The sequence below is a fragment of the Drosophila ficusphila genome, unplaced genomic scaffold (assembly GCF_018152265.1).
Source record: "Drosophila ficusphila isolate 14025-0441.05 unplaced genomic scaffold, ASM1815226v1 contig_198, whole genome shotgun sequence".
Classification (NCBI taxonomy): domain Eukaryota; kingdom Metazoa; phylum Arthropoda; class Insecta; order Diptera; family Drosophilidae; genus Drosophila; species Drosophila ficusphila.
In genome coordinates, this window is record NW_025064092.1 from 11,594,028 (window position 1) to 11,610,030 (window position 16,003).

General features: G+C 46.5%; 1 protein-coding gene across 2 annotated transcripts; it reads left to right on the forward strand.

The window, feature by feature from the left end:
• Nucleotides 1-7,288: 7,288 nt before the first annotated feature.
• On the forward strand, nucleotides 7,289-14,507 carry LOC108097381 (polyhomeotic-proximal chromatin protein-like). 2 transcript variants are annotated; one of them, XM_043207394.1, is made up of 5 exons: nucleotides 7,289-8,423; nucleotides 8,679-10,273; nucleotides 10,341-10,806; nucleotides 10,864-12,734; nucleotides 12,795-14,507. In XM_043207394.1, exons 1-5 carry the CDS (start codon nucleotides 8,341-8,343, stop codon nucleotides 13,568-13,570), a joined length of 4,791 nt encoding a protein of 1,596 aa, XP_043063329.1. In that variant the 5' UTR covers nucleotides 7,289-8,340; the 3' UTR covers nucleotides 13,571-14,507. The 2 variants fall into 2 exon arrangements, with proteins under 2 accessions (XP_043063329.1, XP_017055121.2); XM_017199632.2 differs by lacking the exon at nucleotides 7,289-8,423 and adding an exon at nucleotides 8,451-8,602.
• The last annotated feature ends 1,496 nt before the right edge of the window (nucleotides 14,508-16,003 follow it).

A 16,003-nucleotide genomic window follows, 5' to 3' on the forward strand; every position in this document is an offset into this window, starting at 1 on the left:
AAAGATTTAAACTTAGATCTAAACCTTAAAACAAGATAGGAGGCCGCTCACAACAGTGTTTGGTTCATAAAAATTAAAGTTAATAACATAATTATTTACTTCTAATCGATGTACTCACTGCGAAAAACCTTGGTGCACTGCAATCTTTCGCCTTCTCGAAGTAAGATAATTACTGGAACCACTTTATCCGAAAATTTACACTTTACACTCACCCTGAAATTAAATAAAAAACAAAAAATAAAGTAAGTAATTTGTCATAAATAGTAACAGTCATTATTAATTTGTTAGTAAAAAAGATATTTACCTCTTGGGTTTTTGATTCACTGCATCTTGAAGTTCACTCCAAGTAGGAAGGTAAAGTCATCAGCTGTAATGAAAAGAAGGATTTCAAAGTATTAGTTAAATTACTTAATACAAATTGATTATTTAAGAAATACATACCCCAATGAGTTGATGCACTGCACCCTGGAGTGGAGTTCAATGAGATAATAACTGCAACTACTTTATCCGCAACACTTACACCTTACCCTGAAATTAAATAAGAAACAAAAAATAAAGTAAGTAATTTGTTAAATAATAATATTTAGAATTAATTTGTTAGTACCTCTGGGGTTTTGATACACTGCATCTTGAATTTCACTCCAAGTGGAAAGGTGTAGTCATCACCTGCAATTAAAAGAAGGATTTCAAAGCATTAATTAAACTATTTAATACAAATCAATTACTCCAAAAAATACATACAAGTCAATCAGTTGATGCACTGCATCCTGGAGTGGAGTTCAATAGAAGATCTCGCCATTAATCCTTCATTTTGCAGTCTGTTCTCCAGTCCATTTTGGTGGTATCAGCATACTATACATATATCTCCGGTAGCCGCATTCTTACAACTATTCTTAATATATATATTACTATAATATGTTCCTAGTTGTTTTAAATAAGTAATTCTGTTTGATTTTCGTGTACTTCAAGTTCATCATTTGATAAAATTCACCTTTTCAATATCTTTCTTATGTTCTTGAAAAATGTCAGATCTCTTGATTGATCTTAAAATTAATAACTTAATTATTTACTGTCTAATTGATGTACTCACTGCGAAAAAACCTGGTGCACTGCATCCTAATGTCCAACTCCAAGTTACAAGTAAGATGGTGTCGCCAATTATTTTCTGCAACCAGCCAAATACACAACCAAAAACCTGAAATAAAATAAAATAATATTTTGTTAAATAATTGCATTACATTTACAAAAGTCCACGTCATCACTTAATTAAAATAAAATAATATTTTATTAAATAATTGCATAACATTTACAAAAAGCCACGTCATCACTTAATTAAAAAAAAAATGGCTACCCACCTCTTCGGGTTTTGATGCACTGCATCCTGGAGTCCACTCCATGCAGGAAGGTATCGGGCACCTTTATGTTCATGCCAAGTCAGGTCATGATACACTGCATCCGGGAGTGGCCTCCAGTAGGAGGAGTCGACCCATGACGCACTGCATCCGGGAGTGGACTCCAGTAGGAGGAGTCGACCCATGGTGCACTGCATCCGGGAGTGGCCTCCAGTAGGAGGAGTCAACCCATGATGCACTGCATCCGGACGTGGACTCCACTTGGAGGAGTCGACCCATGATGCACTGCATCCGGGAGTGGACTCCACTTGGAGGGGTCGTCCGGATTCTCTGGAACCACTTTACCATCACACACGCACACACACACTTCCAGAGACCGGAATGAGTTTCTCAGAGAAACTGCCGGTCATCCCGGAGAACTTGAGAAATTGACCAAAATCCACTGGTACCCCACTAAGAAACAGCCAGAACCAGTTGGGAATTATAGAAAACGTTAAAAATTTGAAATTATTATTGTCGCTGACGTGGCCATATTAATTTAATTAACATTAAGTTAACATTACATTTACATCATATTAAATTAACATTAAATTAACATTATACGTACATTATAATTAACATTTCACACTTTTAAAATTCTTTAACTGACTGCATCATTAGAATATTTTTTTTTGCCCGATTTTTTCAATTTTTATTACAACTCCTTTTGAAATTTACAAAAAATGGGTTTGCATCATTAGAAAATTTTTAATTTTTTACTGGACTAATTCCAAGTCCATTACATTTCTAATTTTAATCTGATTTTGAAGTGGCATAGCTCTAAGAGTTTGTATTTAAATTGTCTAACAAACTGCATCATTAGAGTTTTTTATTTAATTTTTATGATACAACCCCTTTTAAAATTGTGGTTGTTCTTTTATTAAAATTGTTTTTTTTTACATACTGCGATCAATAACTACACAACTTTTGGGAAAATGTCAGCAAGATAAACAGGCGTACAGACCAGTGGCGTAGATAGGGGGGGGGGATAAGGGGGATCAATCCCCCCTTGGGTCTCAGAATTATAAGATGATAAAATCGAATTTTTTCCAGGCATGTGTTTTAATGTAAGCATAACATTTTTTAAGCGCCAATATTTATTTTGTCTCAATGTGCAATACGGCAATTAATGGTAAAACTCTCAAAATTGAAAAAGAAACACATATTCTGAGTCATATCCCCCCCCCCATATCAAAAAGCTATCTACGCCACTGGTACAGACATATTTCGATTCAGATCAAGAACATATATAATTTATGGGGTCTGAGGATTCTCCTTTACTGATTTGCAAACTTCTGAATTATAATAGCCTCTTACCCTTGCAGAGGGTAGACGTAGGAAAGGCATGGTACACTTATCTAAAGTAACTTTAGATAAGAATGACTCATTTGCCATTCAATTCACAAGACACAAATTAATGTATGTATTTACGCTGATATCAATTTACAAACAAGTGCAAGGCAAACCATTTTAAAAGTTGAACTGTTATACTACAAACTCACCACTCGGCTGGGCCACACCCACAAAAAGAAGGAGAAAGACTATAAGTATGCTATTGTTGTCCTTGTCTTGCCTGTGTCCACCCTTTTGCATTGCTCACTTTCATCATCCCTCTACCTAACCACAAGAAACGAAATCGTCCCCATTTTTTTAAAATTAACCTTTCCGTCGGCATTTTGTTATTGGACGATTCGCACCGTTGCCCGTAATTAAGCAGCGACGCCGGCAGAGACAGAACGGCGACTTCGTCCGGATCGTTGGATCTACCTTTGAGATTGGTGTTGTTCTTGTAGTTGGTCGCAAATCAAAATGGAGAACGCTCATTACCCTGTTAACACAAGCTTAAAGTAGTAGTATTCAACAAAATAAGCTCTCGAAGTCCTGCTTGGATCCTTCTTCCGCAAAACCATCGAGTGAGTATGGGTCAAAAAGTTGAACACCGATAAAAAAACGTACTAGAGATAACTCAGTAAATAAAGACTCGGACTAGCGGTAAAAAAAAACATTTTCAATGCAGACTGTTTAGAAATGTGTTACAATTCTTTAGTGGTGAGCCGCTTTAAAATCGGGCTCCAAAAGCGATTATTCGAATCACCTTTCCGCCAAACGCAAAGATTTAAAATATTTTGTATGTTGTAACATTAATTACATGGTCAACCATTAAGATGATTTAAAAAGATGTTTTTTTTTTTTTTGAGTCAAAAGAAGGCATAATTCTATACATATGCTGAGTTCGATAATAGAAAACCAAAAAGTCAAGCAAAACTTTTTTAATATAAGAAATGGGCCCTCCCAGTGGCGTAGATAGGGGGGGGGATCAGGGGGATCAATCCCCCCCTTGGGTCTGAGAATTATAAGATGATAAAATCGAATTTTTTCCAGGCATGTGTTTTAATGTAAGCATAACATTTTTGAAGCGCCAATATTTATTTTGTCTCAATGTGCAATACGGCAAACTCGGTAAAACTACGGTAAAACTCTCAAAATTGAAAAAGAAACACATATTCTGAGTCATATCACCCCCCATATCAAAAAAGCTATCTACGCCACTGGGCCCTCCTATTGGATCCAAGTTGAGTGTACATATTTGGAGTAGTTTCGCATGAACATGCACAGTACATTACTTCTGTTCTTTGGGATTCCGCTGATTAATCCTTCTGCGAACCCAGCTTCTCACCCTTTATAACAAGCTTAGGGGTTGAATTTACTATCTATCCCTTTTCAATACCAAATATATCTTTTGAGGGTAATAGTAGCTGTATTGTTTGGAAATCCTTTGCAACGCGGCGCCTAAAATGGTGGCCAAAGCCTCACTGGGGTCGTCGGGATCGCAAGTGTCAGGGGTCAACCCTCTTTCGCATTTCGGTTTGATTTCTGCCAGAGGCCCTTTATCCCACCCCCTTTCTCTTGAAGGGCAGGTACAGCCTCCCGTGGTTGATCAATAACAATTAAGGATCATATTAATTAGACAATGTCATGGAAATTATTTATACATATACATATTGTTAACGCAATTACATCTATCGAAACTATAGGATACAATATGAAAATTAGAGCAACAAGTAACCAATAACGGGCTCTTTACTTGTCCTAAAACCCAAAAACAGATTAACTTAAAAGCGATCTGAATCAGATCATCTTATCAGGGGCGGACGCAATTCCTGGGACCCCCAGGACCACCCATCTGCGCCCTCCCCTGGATCTGATGTATGTACTTCCTGTGTACACAAGAAGCCAAAGATCAGTGCAGAGGAGAAGGGCCATCAAAGAAGCCAATAACATAAAAAGGGGGTGATTTAGTATAAACATGATTCACTACAGCACTACAGTAAATATCTGACCCCAAAGGGTATGAAAAAAATTAACAGCACAGTGCTTCAGTTTGTTAAGCAATTTTTACTTCACTTGTGCTGAATAAATTGGCTAGCGATCCTGGAAATTATATATGTATTTTTACCGATAGCCACGCCTTATGGCAATAAAACCTTTGCTACGCCGATAGAATCTAGCAACAACTTCAAAGTGTAAGGGGAGCTTCGGTTATTGCTAACACCACCATGTCAATGGAAGAAGCGATGTGGTTGTATTTGCATACATATGCACATACGCATATATGTAATGATATTTTAAAGGTTTCGTCCTTTCTAAAATGGTGAAGGAAATTTTGACAATTGCCCAACAGCAACAATAACACAAAAGGAATGTACATAAATACATACATATACATGTACGTGGGCATGTTTCTATAACAGTGAACAAGGGGGAGGCACTCGTTAGCAAAATACGCCAGAGCGAGAGGCAACATATAGAAAAGCAGGCGCAAAGAAACTTATGCTCATTAAGCATTTGTCATTTAAACCATATGCAAATACACACACACACTTGCACGACTATTCTGCTTGCTCACATCCCATTCGTCTCAACAACATGACCGAAATAAGTTGGGGACAATTAATTAAATCGGAGGCGGTAGCAAGAAGAAGAGCGCATGCTCCACTTCTTGTACAGTTAAGTGTGCAAAGAAGAAGCGAACAGGGGAAAAGCAGCGGAGGAGGAGGCCTGCAACTAATAAGAAAAAAAGGTAGGGAATAAAAATAAAAAAACCAATACCAAGCTGAACCCACACACACCAAAACAAAACCAAAAAAAAGCAAGGCAAAACGCGAGAGATAAAGCAATTTTACGAGCATAAAAATAATATGGCGGCAGAAAAAAAAGAAATGAGACAAAACGTAATGCTGTCGAACGCGATCTAACAACAACAACAGTAAACGGAATGATGAAAATTAGTGGAGCTCTGTTGGTGCAGGGTGAGAGGTGGGGTGTACAAAAACACCGATAAGCGTCCGAAGCAGCGCACCCATACCACTTTACAGACAGAGGGAGGTACAAAATGAAAAATGAAACGGCAAAAGGGCACAGTGGGACAAGACCGAGCGAATACAAATGATTTATAATAAATATTCAAGTTGTGTAAAATACAAATTTATTGCTGTAATTACATTACCAACATACAACAAAATATACACACAATAAAGATACAAAAAAAAAAAAAACATTATAAATAAATAAAAATTATCTTAAAATTTAAAACATAATTTTAAAATCAATTTCGTTAAACAATAATTTTTTTATTGGTTTATTTAAATTTACAAATTTATTCTTATATTGGAAAAACCAACTGATTTAACATAACAAGGTGAAGACTGTAGTAGCACAGTTTCAATCCCAACCCAACCAGTATTGTGCCACTATACCTACTCTTCACACACTGCAGTGGGGAGTACAACAATAACAATGGAACACATACCACTGTCCTCCTTTCTTTCCCCTTCCTCTTTGGCCGTCTGTTTCCGACAAGCACAACTAATAATAAAGAAAAGCCGATCCGATCCGTTGCAAAAAAGAAGGAAGGGGGAAAGAGAAAAGAGGTGAAGGAGGCCTAGGTAGGCTGGCGCTTTGGTGGTTGAACGAAAAAAAGAAGATGAAGTATAGCAACAATCGGGCGGTAGACATTCGAGTGTACAGACACAGAAAACTGGATTTGGTCGCGTATTTTTTTCAAGGGAAGGGGACAAAGTCGGGGTGGTTGAAACCCACACGCATACACATGCCCGCCAGCTGTAGCCTCGATTTATGTTTTTTTTTTCTCGTTTGGCTGTGTCCGCTGACTGCTGTCGTTTCATTCCAACCCCAAGCAACGATAGGGCATCCCACTCGCACGCGCTCTCCGGCACGGGCCGCCATTAGTGCCATTGCACTCGCACCCATCCATTTCGGTATAGAGAAAAGTTATTAGTCGGAGAAACGGGTTCGTTCATGCCCAGCTGCCTCACACACACACTCACACAATCCCGACACATGCGCACTTCATTTTGTTTCCGAATGCTGCCGTAGAGTTGTCGCTGGGGCGCGCGGTTCATTTCGAAAATAAACTTGGCGGCGTGCGGTTCTTGCGCTCTGCGTTCGCGTTCGTGTCGTGCATGTGTATTTGATGGAGAAAAGTCTCGCGCCGACGCGACGCACACACACACTGCCAGTGACCCATTCGTATTTATTTATTTATTTTTATTTGCGACAACTGCACATCTGTGGTGGCGGTTAGTGAATGCAATAATACTATAATACTCAATGAAAATGAGGAGGAACGGAAATATTTACGGGTGTCGCGACGTTAGCGACGTAAGCAGGCCGCTGAAAAATGTATCGAATAGTGGAGAGTATCATCGCCTGGAATAAAAACAACGCGAGAAACCAGAAACACAAAAAACAAAAGAAGCTAATACACAATTAATGCTGTGCGGCGTCTAACGTTGTCGTCGTCGTGCTCTTTTTTTATGTAAGATCGCGTGCACAGGTGCCTCTAAGTATGAATATACCCTGTAACCAAACAAATTAAAACGATAAAACTAAATAAGAGGAGAACCATATTTTTTGAGACGCTGCTGTCGTCGGCGCATGCTCTTTGCATGTTGTTTGCTGTCCCGCATTGTTGTCATTCCTCCCTGCCTCTTCATTTTTCTTTTCCTTTCTGCCTCTTCTCCTGTTTCTGCCGCTTTTCTGCTACCTCTTGCAACTCAATTTTCGGTCGAAGGGGAAATCAAATGATTTTGATTTCATTCATCACACACATTAGCACGCACTCGCACAGTGGAGACAAACCAGTCTTTTGACTGCAAGTTGAAACTGCTGCTGAGTCTCCACTTCAATTCCGAATTCGGAAATCCACCACCGAATACCAGGGGTAATTGTTTATGATTCGAGGGGATCATCTCGAAACGGTTGTTAAGCCTATGGCATTGGAGACTCAGCATTTTTGGCCCGCAATACAGGTCTTTCAACCTGACCCCCTGAATTTCACTATCGTGGTTCTACGGCAAAACACAACCCATACATAAGTAATGTCGCCTACTCCCACTTAAACATCTTCTCTGCGTAGGATGACGAGGGGAAGGATTGACAGACGGGGAGAGCAGGATAGCTGGCACAGAGCAATGATACTAAAAATAGAAGTTATGGGCACAGGCAACTCTGACAAGTGACCTGCTTTAAACATACATACAATACATATATTTGTGTATTGCATGCATAAATGCTAAACGGTAAATTTTTAGTAGGTCACGGAACATAATAAATTTACGAGTTGATTTGCAAAGGAAGTGCCAAGGATAGAGTTCTCTCAATATACACCATAAATTTCTTTAGACAGTTTAAAACTCATTTCGAAGGATAATGTTTGGCTTATTAATTAACTTAACTTAAAGAGGCTTGTATAGGTTTTTTGTATTCCCTGTTTCACTTCAATGTTGTCCAGTGTAACTATAATGGTCACCCAAATCAAAGCGTATCTCGTTCCGTCGCACTTTTTCGTTTCAATTTTGTTTTCGTTTTCTTTGCCGTTTTTGGACTGTGAGTGCATTATTACACGATCCCGTCTTTGTCTTTCTCAATGATCGCCCGTCTCTTTTGCTCCTCCTGCTCTCTTTCCCCGTTCCTCTTTGGAGTGCGAGTGAGAGTCCGAGCGCATGCATGGTAAATCGGTCTCCTACTACCTTGCTCCCCTGCCATCTTGCTATCCCCACTCTCCCAGCCCTCTGGGATCACCTCTCTTTGGCGGGAGTGACTTGGAGTCTTAGTCCGTTGTTGTGGGGCTTGTTGGTCAAGCACTAAAAGAACATGAAGCATGCCCCACGCATTAGGAGCCGCCCCAAGTGTGTCTGTGTTTATTTGTGTTTGTTTACGATGTTTACTGACCGACCGATCCTATTCTTCGTTTATTTTTTTCAGTGCGGTCACGAAAAGTGAATCAACAGGAGAAGCAACAAAAACTCGCACACCACCATCTTCACCCATTACTTCGGCAGCAGGCGCAAACGCAACCCTAAAGGGCACCTCCACCTCTCGCGAGGATCCCCAGCGACCGCTTAGGTGCTTGGAAACACTTGCCCAAAAGGCGGGAATCAGCTTCGACGAGGACGTCGTCAGTGGATCCTTAGCCTCTCAATCGCCCACCACCAAGACACGTCTGGCAGTCGCGACGCCACCTATTCGACGACGCCATCCTCTGCTGCCGCTCAGTTCACCTACAACCCCTAACTCGAAGTCGCGCGGCCACAAGCTGGAGAAGTCACAAAGTCCCGCCCAGCAGGTGGCGGCCGCCACCACCGTGCCGATCCAAATCTCCCCCGAGCAATTGCAACATTTCTACGCCAGCAATCCGTATGGCATCCAGGTGAAGCAGGAGTTCCAAACGCACACGGCTGGCGGAGGAGGAACCGAGCTGAAGCATGCCACAAACATCCTGGATGTGCAGCAGCAGCTGCAGCTGCAACAGCAGCTATCCGAGGCGAGTGGCGGAGGCGCAGCCCCGGGCGCCTCCGGCGGAGCACCTAGTCCGGCCAACTCGCAGCAGAGCCAGCAGCAGCAGCACTCCACCGCCATCAGCACCATGTCGCCAATGCAGTTGGCGGCGGCAACCAGCGGAGTGGGCGGGGACTGGACGCAGGGCAGGACGGTGCAGCTGATGCAGCCGTCGGCCGGCTTTTTGTACCCGCAGATGATTGTGTCCGGCAACCTGCTGCACCCAGGCGGCCTGGGCCAGCCGCCCATCCAAGTGATCACAGCCGGCAAGCCCTTCCAGGGCAATGGCCCCCAGATGCTCACCACCACGACGCAGAACGCCAAGCAGATGATCGGGAGCCAGGCGGGGTTCGCCAGCGGCAACTACACAACCTGCATTCCGTCGAACCAACACCAGTCGCCCCAGACACTGCTCATCTCGCCGGTGAACGTCATCTCGCACTCGCCGCAGCAGCAGCAGAACCTGCTGCAGTCGATGGCCGCCGCCGCCCAGCAGCAGCAGCTGACCCAGCAGCAACAGCAGCAGCTCACGCAGCAGCAGCAGCAGCTCACTCAGCAGCAACAGCAGCAGCAGCAGCAGCTGACAGCTGCGCTGGCGAAGGTGGGGGTGGACGCGCAGGGCAAGCTGGCCCAGAAAGTGGTCCAGAAGGTGACCACCACCAGCAGCACTGTGCAGGCGGCCTCGGGACCAGGATCCGCTGGGACGGCACAGACCCAGCAGGTGCAGCAGGTCCAGCAGCAGCAGCAGCAGACCACCCAGACCACTCAGCAATGTGTCCAGGTCTCGCAGTCGACGTTGCCAGTGGGAGCAGTGGGAGTGGGTGCCCAGTCCGTCCAAACGGCCCAGCTCCTGAATGCCGGACAGGCGCAGCAAATGCAGATCCCCTGGTTTTGGCAGAACGCAGGTGGCCTCCAGCCCTTCGGCTCGAACCAGATCATCCTGCGCAACCAGCCGGACGGGACACAGGGCATGTTCATCCAGCAGCAGCCAACCACGCAGACCCTGCAGACCCAGCAAAATCGTAAGAAACCCCATAAATTATCTATCATTACAAGGGAAGTAATTTGAATTTGAATGTTCCGACACAGAGATCATCCAGTGCAATGTGACCCAAACGCCCACCAAGGCCCGCACCCAACTGGATGCACTGGCTCCCAAGCAGCAACAGCAGCAGCCGCAGCAGACGGGGAGCACCAACCAGACGCAGCAGCAGCAGCAGCAACAGCAGCAACAGCTGGCCGTGGCCACCGCCCAGTTGCAGCAGCAACAGCTCACGGCAGCAGCTCTGCAGCGACCAGGAGCCCCGATGATGCCCCACAACGGCACCCAGGTGCGTCCGGCCAGCTCCGTGTCCACACAGACGGCCCAGAACCAGAGTCTGCTCAAGGCCAAGATGCGCAACAAGCAGCAGCCGGTGCGCCCCGCTCTGCCAACCCTGAAAACCGAGAATGGTCAGGTGGCGGGTCAGAACAAGGTAGTGGGTCACCTGACCACAGTGCAGCAGCAGCAGCAGGCGACGAATCTCCAGCAGGTGGTCAACGCGGCGGGCAACAAGTGAGTGCATTCCATGTGATTCTGGTGATTAAACTAACTATTTACTGACCTCCGCAGAATGGTTGTGATGAGCACGACGGGCACGCCCATCACCCTCCAGAACGGGCAGACCCTCCATGCGGCGGGAGTGGACAAACAGCAGCAGCAGCTGCAGCTGATCCAGAAGCAGCAAATCCTACAGCAACAAATGTTCCAGCAGCAGATTGCTGCCATCCAGATGCAGCAGCAGGCGGCAGCCCAGGCCCAACAGCAGCAGCAAGTGACCCAGCAGCAGCAGCAGCAAGTGAACGCCCAGCAGCAGCAACAGGCGCAACAACAGCAACAGCAAAGGGAGCAGCAGCAGCAGCAGCAACAGCAAGTAGCCCAGGCGCAAGTGCAGCACCAGCAGCAGCAGCAGCAGGCGCTGGCCAACGCCACTCAGCAGATCCTGCAGGTGGCGCCCAACCCCTTCATCACGTCCCACCAGCAGCAGCAGCAGCAGCTCCAGCACCAGCTGATCCAGCAGCAGCTGCAACAACAGGCGCAGGCGCAGGTGCAAGCCCAGGTGCAGGCGCAGGCGCAGCAGCAGCAACAGCAGCGCGAGCAGCAGCAGAACATCATCCAGCAGATTGTGGTGCAGTCGGGCGGGACGACCGCCCAGCAGCAGCAGCAGCAGCAGGCTCAGCAGCAATCCGGACAGCTGCAGCTGAGTAGCGTGCCATTTTCGGTGTCTTCGGTGTCCACGACGACGCCAGCCGGGATAGCCACTTCCAGCGCCCTGCAGGCTGCCCTCTCTGCCTCCGGCACCCTCTTCCAGACCCCCAAGTCCGCCAGCTCCTGCAGCTCCTCCCTGCCCACCAGCGGAGTGGTCACAATTACGAACCAGAGCAGCACTCCGCTGGTCACCAGCAGCACGGTGGCCACTCTGCAGCAGGCGCAGGCACAGGCCCAAGCTCAGCTGCAACAGCAGCAGCAGCAGCAGCTGATCACCGCCACCTTAGCCGCCGCCACTCAACAGCAGCAGCAGCAGGGGCCACCTTCACTCACCCCGACCACGCCCTCGCCCTCCACCAATCCCATCCTGGCCATGACCTCGATGATGAACGCCACGGTGGGTCACCTGGCCACTACTCCGCCCGTGACTGTGTCTGTGACCAGCACCGCAGTCACTCCGTCGCCGGGTCAGCTGGTCACGCTCAGCAGTGCCAGCAGCGTAGGAGGAGGAGGAGGAGTGGGAGTGGGAGGCTTCCCGGCCACGCCCTCCAAGGAAACACCTCCGAAGGGGCCGACTGCCACCCTGGTGCCCATTGACTCGCCCATGACGCCAGTAGCAGCACACGACTCCTGCAGCACGGCCAAGTCCTCCACTCCCGCCACCGCCAGTGCGTCCAGCAGCTCAGTGGAGGCCAGCAGCTCCACGAGCGATGCTCTGCCCAACGGAGAAGCGACGGACAGGGCCTCCACGCCCTCGAAGGTCGCCGTCACTCCGACGAGCAAGCAGAGCAGCGCGGTGCAGCCGACCAGCAGCACCAACAGCACTCCCAACAGTGCTGCTGGCAAGGAGGAGCCCAAGGGTCTCCAGTCAGTCTCCGCCAGTTGCACGTCCGCAGCAGCGACGCCAACCACGACAACGGTTAGCGGGATCAACGGGATTGGCCAAGGGATTGGGACCAAGACGACAGCGAGCACCACCGTAACGACCGGCACCACCGCTAGCACGACTACCGCGACCTGCAGCAGCACTTCGTCCACGACCAGCAGCATCACGACCACCAGCACCACCACTACGACGACGAGCAACAACGGGGCCAAGGATCTGCCCAAGGCGATGATCAAGCCGAATGTCCTCACCCACGTCATAGACGGCTTCATCATCCAGGAGGCCAACGAGCCTTTCCCCGTCACCAGGCAGCGATATGCGGACAAGGACGTCAGCGATGAGCCGCCAAGTGAGTATTCATGCCTCGGCCACTCCGAAGTGATCTTATCCTCGCATTGCTCTTTTGTAGAGAAAAAGGCGGCCATGCAGATGCAGGAGGACCTCAAGCCGGGTGGAATGGCGTCGGCTCCAGCCTCGGACATGGTTGCGTGCGACCAGTGCGGGAAACTGGAGCACAAGGCGAAGCTCAAGAGGAAGCGCTACTGCTCGCCGGCTTGTGCCAGGCAGGCGAAGAACGGAATCGGAGGGGAAGCAGGGGAGACCAACGGCCTGGGGACGGGCGGAATCGTTGGCGTGGACGCCATGGCGCTGGTGGACAAGCTGGACGAAGCCATGGCCGAGGAGAAGATGCAGACGGAAGCCCTGCAGGCGATGTCCGAAGGAACTCCCACTGCCACTCAGTTGCCACCCACTGAGGTGGCTCCCATGCCACTGCCTGTGCTGGCGGCCATTCCAGTCGCTCCGTGTGCGCTGCCTCTGGCATTGCCGCTGCCGATCTCCGCGATCTCTGGGATCCCTGCCCCTGCAGCTGTTGCTCCTGCTCCTGCGGTGGCGGCCACGTCCTCGAGTGTCAACGGAACAGACCGTCCGCCCATCAGCGGCTGGAGTGTCGAGGAGGTCAGCAACTTCATTCGGGAGCTGCCTGGGTGCCAGGACTACGTGGACGACTTCGTCCAGCAGGAGATCGACGGCCAGGCGCTGCTGCTGCTCAAGGAGAACCACCTGGTGAACGCCATGGGCATGAAGTTGGGCCCAGCCCTCAAGATAGTGGCCAAGGTGGAGTCCATGAAGGAGGTTCCGCCGCCCGGCGATGCGAAGGATGGGGTGGCCGGAGGAGTGCAATAGTGTCAGCGTGGTGAGCCGGGTGAGATGATGCCGTCGCCCTCGTACTCGATCACCCCGCCCCCGTATTCGCCGGTGGGTCCGGGGCTGGATCGGCGACCCGCCGCGACTCCCACTCCCGCTCCCGCTCCCGCTGGCACTCCGCCGGAGTCCGAGGACAGCAGCGGGGGCAGTCACCTGTGCTTCGACCTGACCACGCGCCTCTGCCACGACCTGCGGCTGGAGGAGGAGCCGTAGCTCTGGACTGGGTCTAACCTGGCACAGCCTGGTCCCACCTGGTCCAGGACCAGCCAGCCAAGCTGAATCTGATTCACTTGCAGCGAACAGTGTTACTTTTGTACGTAATTTAAACTAAAGTCTAAAGGGGTGGTGCATAGCTCGAGAATAAGGCCGCCGCATGTAGGATAGTGCATGGACTGCTATCCCAGTCATCAAGAATCAAGAATCATCGATTGTACAGAACTCAGAACTCACCCGTACACCGTACACCTAAGCGCAAACGTATTTATTGAAACGTTAATCATTACACAACTCGCAGTGGGAAGAGCAAGAAAATCACTTAAACTATAGGTAAGCGGGAGTACATTTAGATTTGATTAACGAATAAGCCTGAAGTAATTCCTAAGTGAAACTGAATTGAATGCGTCATCTGACCACCTAATTTATTTAAGGGGAGATCGAAAGAGTTGTCCGATGAGCTATCACTTTCATAGATAGTGTACGTATTTTATTTCTTAATCAAGAGTTAGGAAGTTATGGGGGTCGACTGAAATTACAAATATTCTTAGGTAATCATAAAAACATGACACGAGTATCTGAGTATATATAAAGATATATTTAATTTTTTTTTCGAAAGTTCCGTGGTTGTATTAACTTATTTTTTTCCTATTGCTGAACAAAATAAAAACTTTTACTGTATAGTGTTTAACGAACGTAAACATTAAATATCGAGTTTTATTGACAACGGCTCCATAAATAGCAACTTTGTAACTCCTTTCCGTTTGAACGTTGAGTTGAACTGAACCACCTGAAAATTAAAAGATACAAAAACAATTTCGTTTTCGGAAAGGTTATTTGTAATAAGGTTTATTCAATATGTTTTCCTTTCAAATATGCAGACACATAAAAATGTTGATTATATCTTTTAGAATCGCTATTATCCGTATAATGTTTCGAACAGCTATGCTCATTAAAGTTACATTTTAATTCGTAATAATATTCTGTGGCTGGTAAAGTTTTTATGTTTGTTTAGCGCTTGCAGATTGATTTACATATAGATTTGCTTCAACATTACAACGACTTTTGTTTTGTCTAAAACTTATTTGGTGTTGACTTGTGTCTTGATTTCTTCGATCGATTTGTTGCGTTTATTTAATTAGTTCCCTTTACGATCTAAAGCTACGAAAACGTTTGTTGCGATTATCGCTGTTCGTCGTGGGCTTGTTTACCATTTGTTGTGGATTTTACCTATAGTTCCAATCATATCGTCATCGTTCAACAATATTCGCAGTATTTTACATTCACATATCATATATCTAATGCTCTAGGTCGGTTATTATTTTGTAAGCAAAAAGAACTACTAGTTACTTCTTGTATGTATATAGATATATATTTGCTTTTTCGTTTCTCACCGGATTCAATGGGAATGTCACCGAGCATTGCGCCGTAATTTCTCCCTAATTATATACTATTCATACTCCATATGGTATATGGTACTATAACACTTGTATTATGCAAATTGGCAACATTTGAACAAAGAAAACGTCGTCTTTTTTTTGTATTTGGTTTGTATTCTTGCAACATCGAAACCGCACCGAGGTTTCGTTAAATATCGAACAACTTGTTATCGTTAAATATCGAACAACTTGTTATCGGATTATGAACACGGGGTGAGGTTGGGGTTGGGGTTGAGGTTAAGGTGCTCCGTGTGGTTGCACGGCTCACAGACGTATGTACTTGAGGGGGATTCGTGGTTTCGGTTTCGGTTTGGGGTTCTGGGCTCGGGGATCGGAAGAAATCGGCTGAGGTCCGAGGTTTTTGGGGGCTGAGGCTCTACCCGCGAATATTGTTATCTAAAGTAAGTCACTTAAGCAATTGATACTTGGTGTTTGCTTTTCTATGGTTAGTTGGTGTATGGTTTACATTTCAATATCGCCTAGATACAATTTAAGAGTTAATTAAGTTTAAAGCGTTTCCTTGCTCTTGGTTTTTGGTTTTGGTTTTTGGTTTTTGGTTTTTGGTGTTTGGTGTTTGGTTCTCCTTGTCTCCCTGTTGCGTATTAACTTCGTTTTTGATTACTGTTTACTCTTGTTAATCTTAACATCGTTGTTTAAAATGTTGTGTGGTCTGATGTCTTCGATGAGGCCTATTGGTGTTTTGTTGCGAGTTGGCTTTTGACTTTGGCAATCCTTCCATCCTCTCCTTGCTGCTCCTTCC

Bases quoted from the DNA above. Each gene is read 5' to 3' on its own strand.
- LOC108097381 (XM_043207394.1), top strand. From the start codon at position 8,341: ATGATCGCCCGTCTCTTTTGCTCCTCCTGCTCTCTTTCCCCGTTCCTC. The intron at 10,274-10,340 runs GTAAGAAACCCC...GTTCCGACACAG, and splicing joins CCTGCAGACCCAGCAAAATC to AGATCATCCAGTGCAATGTG. The intron at 10,807-10,863 runs GTGAGTGCATTC...TGACCTCCGCAG, and splicing joins GTCAACGCGGCGGGCAACAA to AATGGTTGTGATGAGCACGA.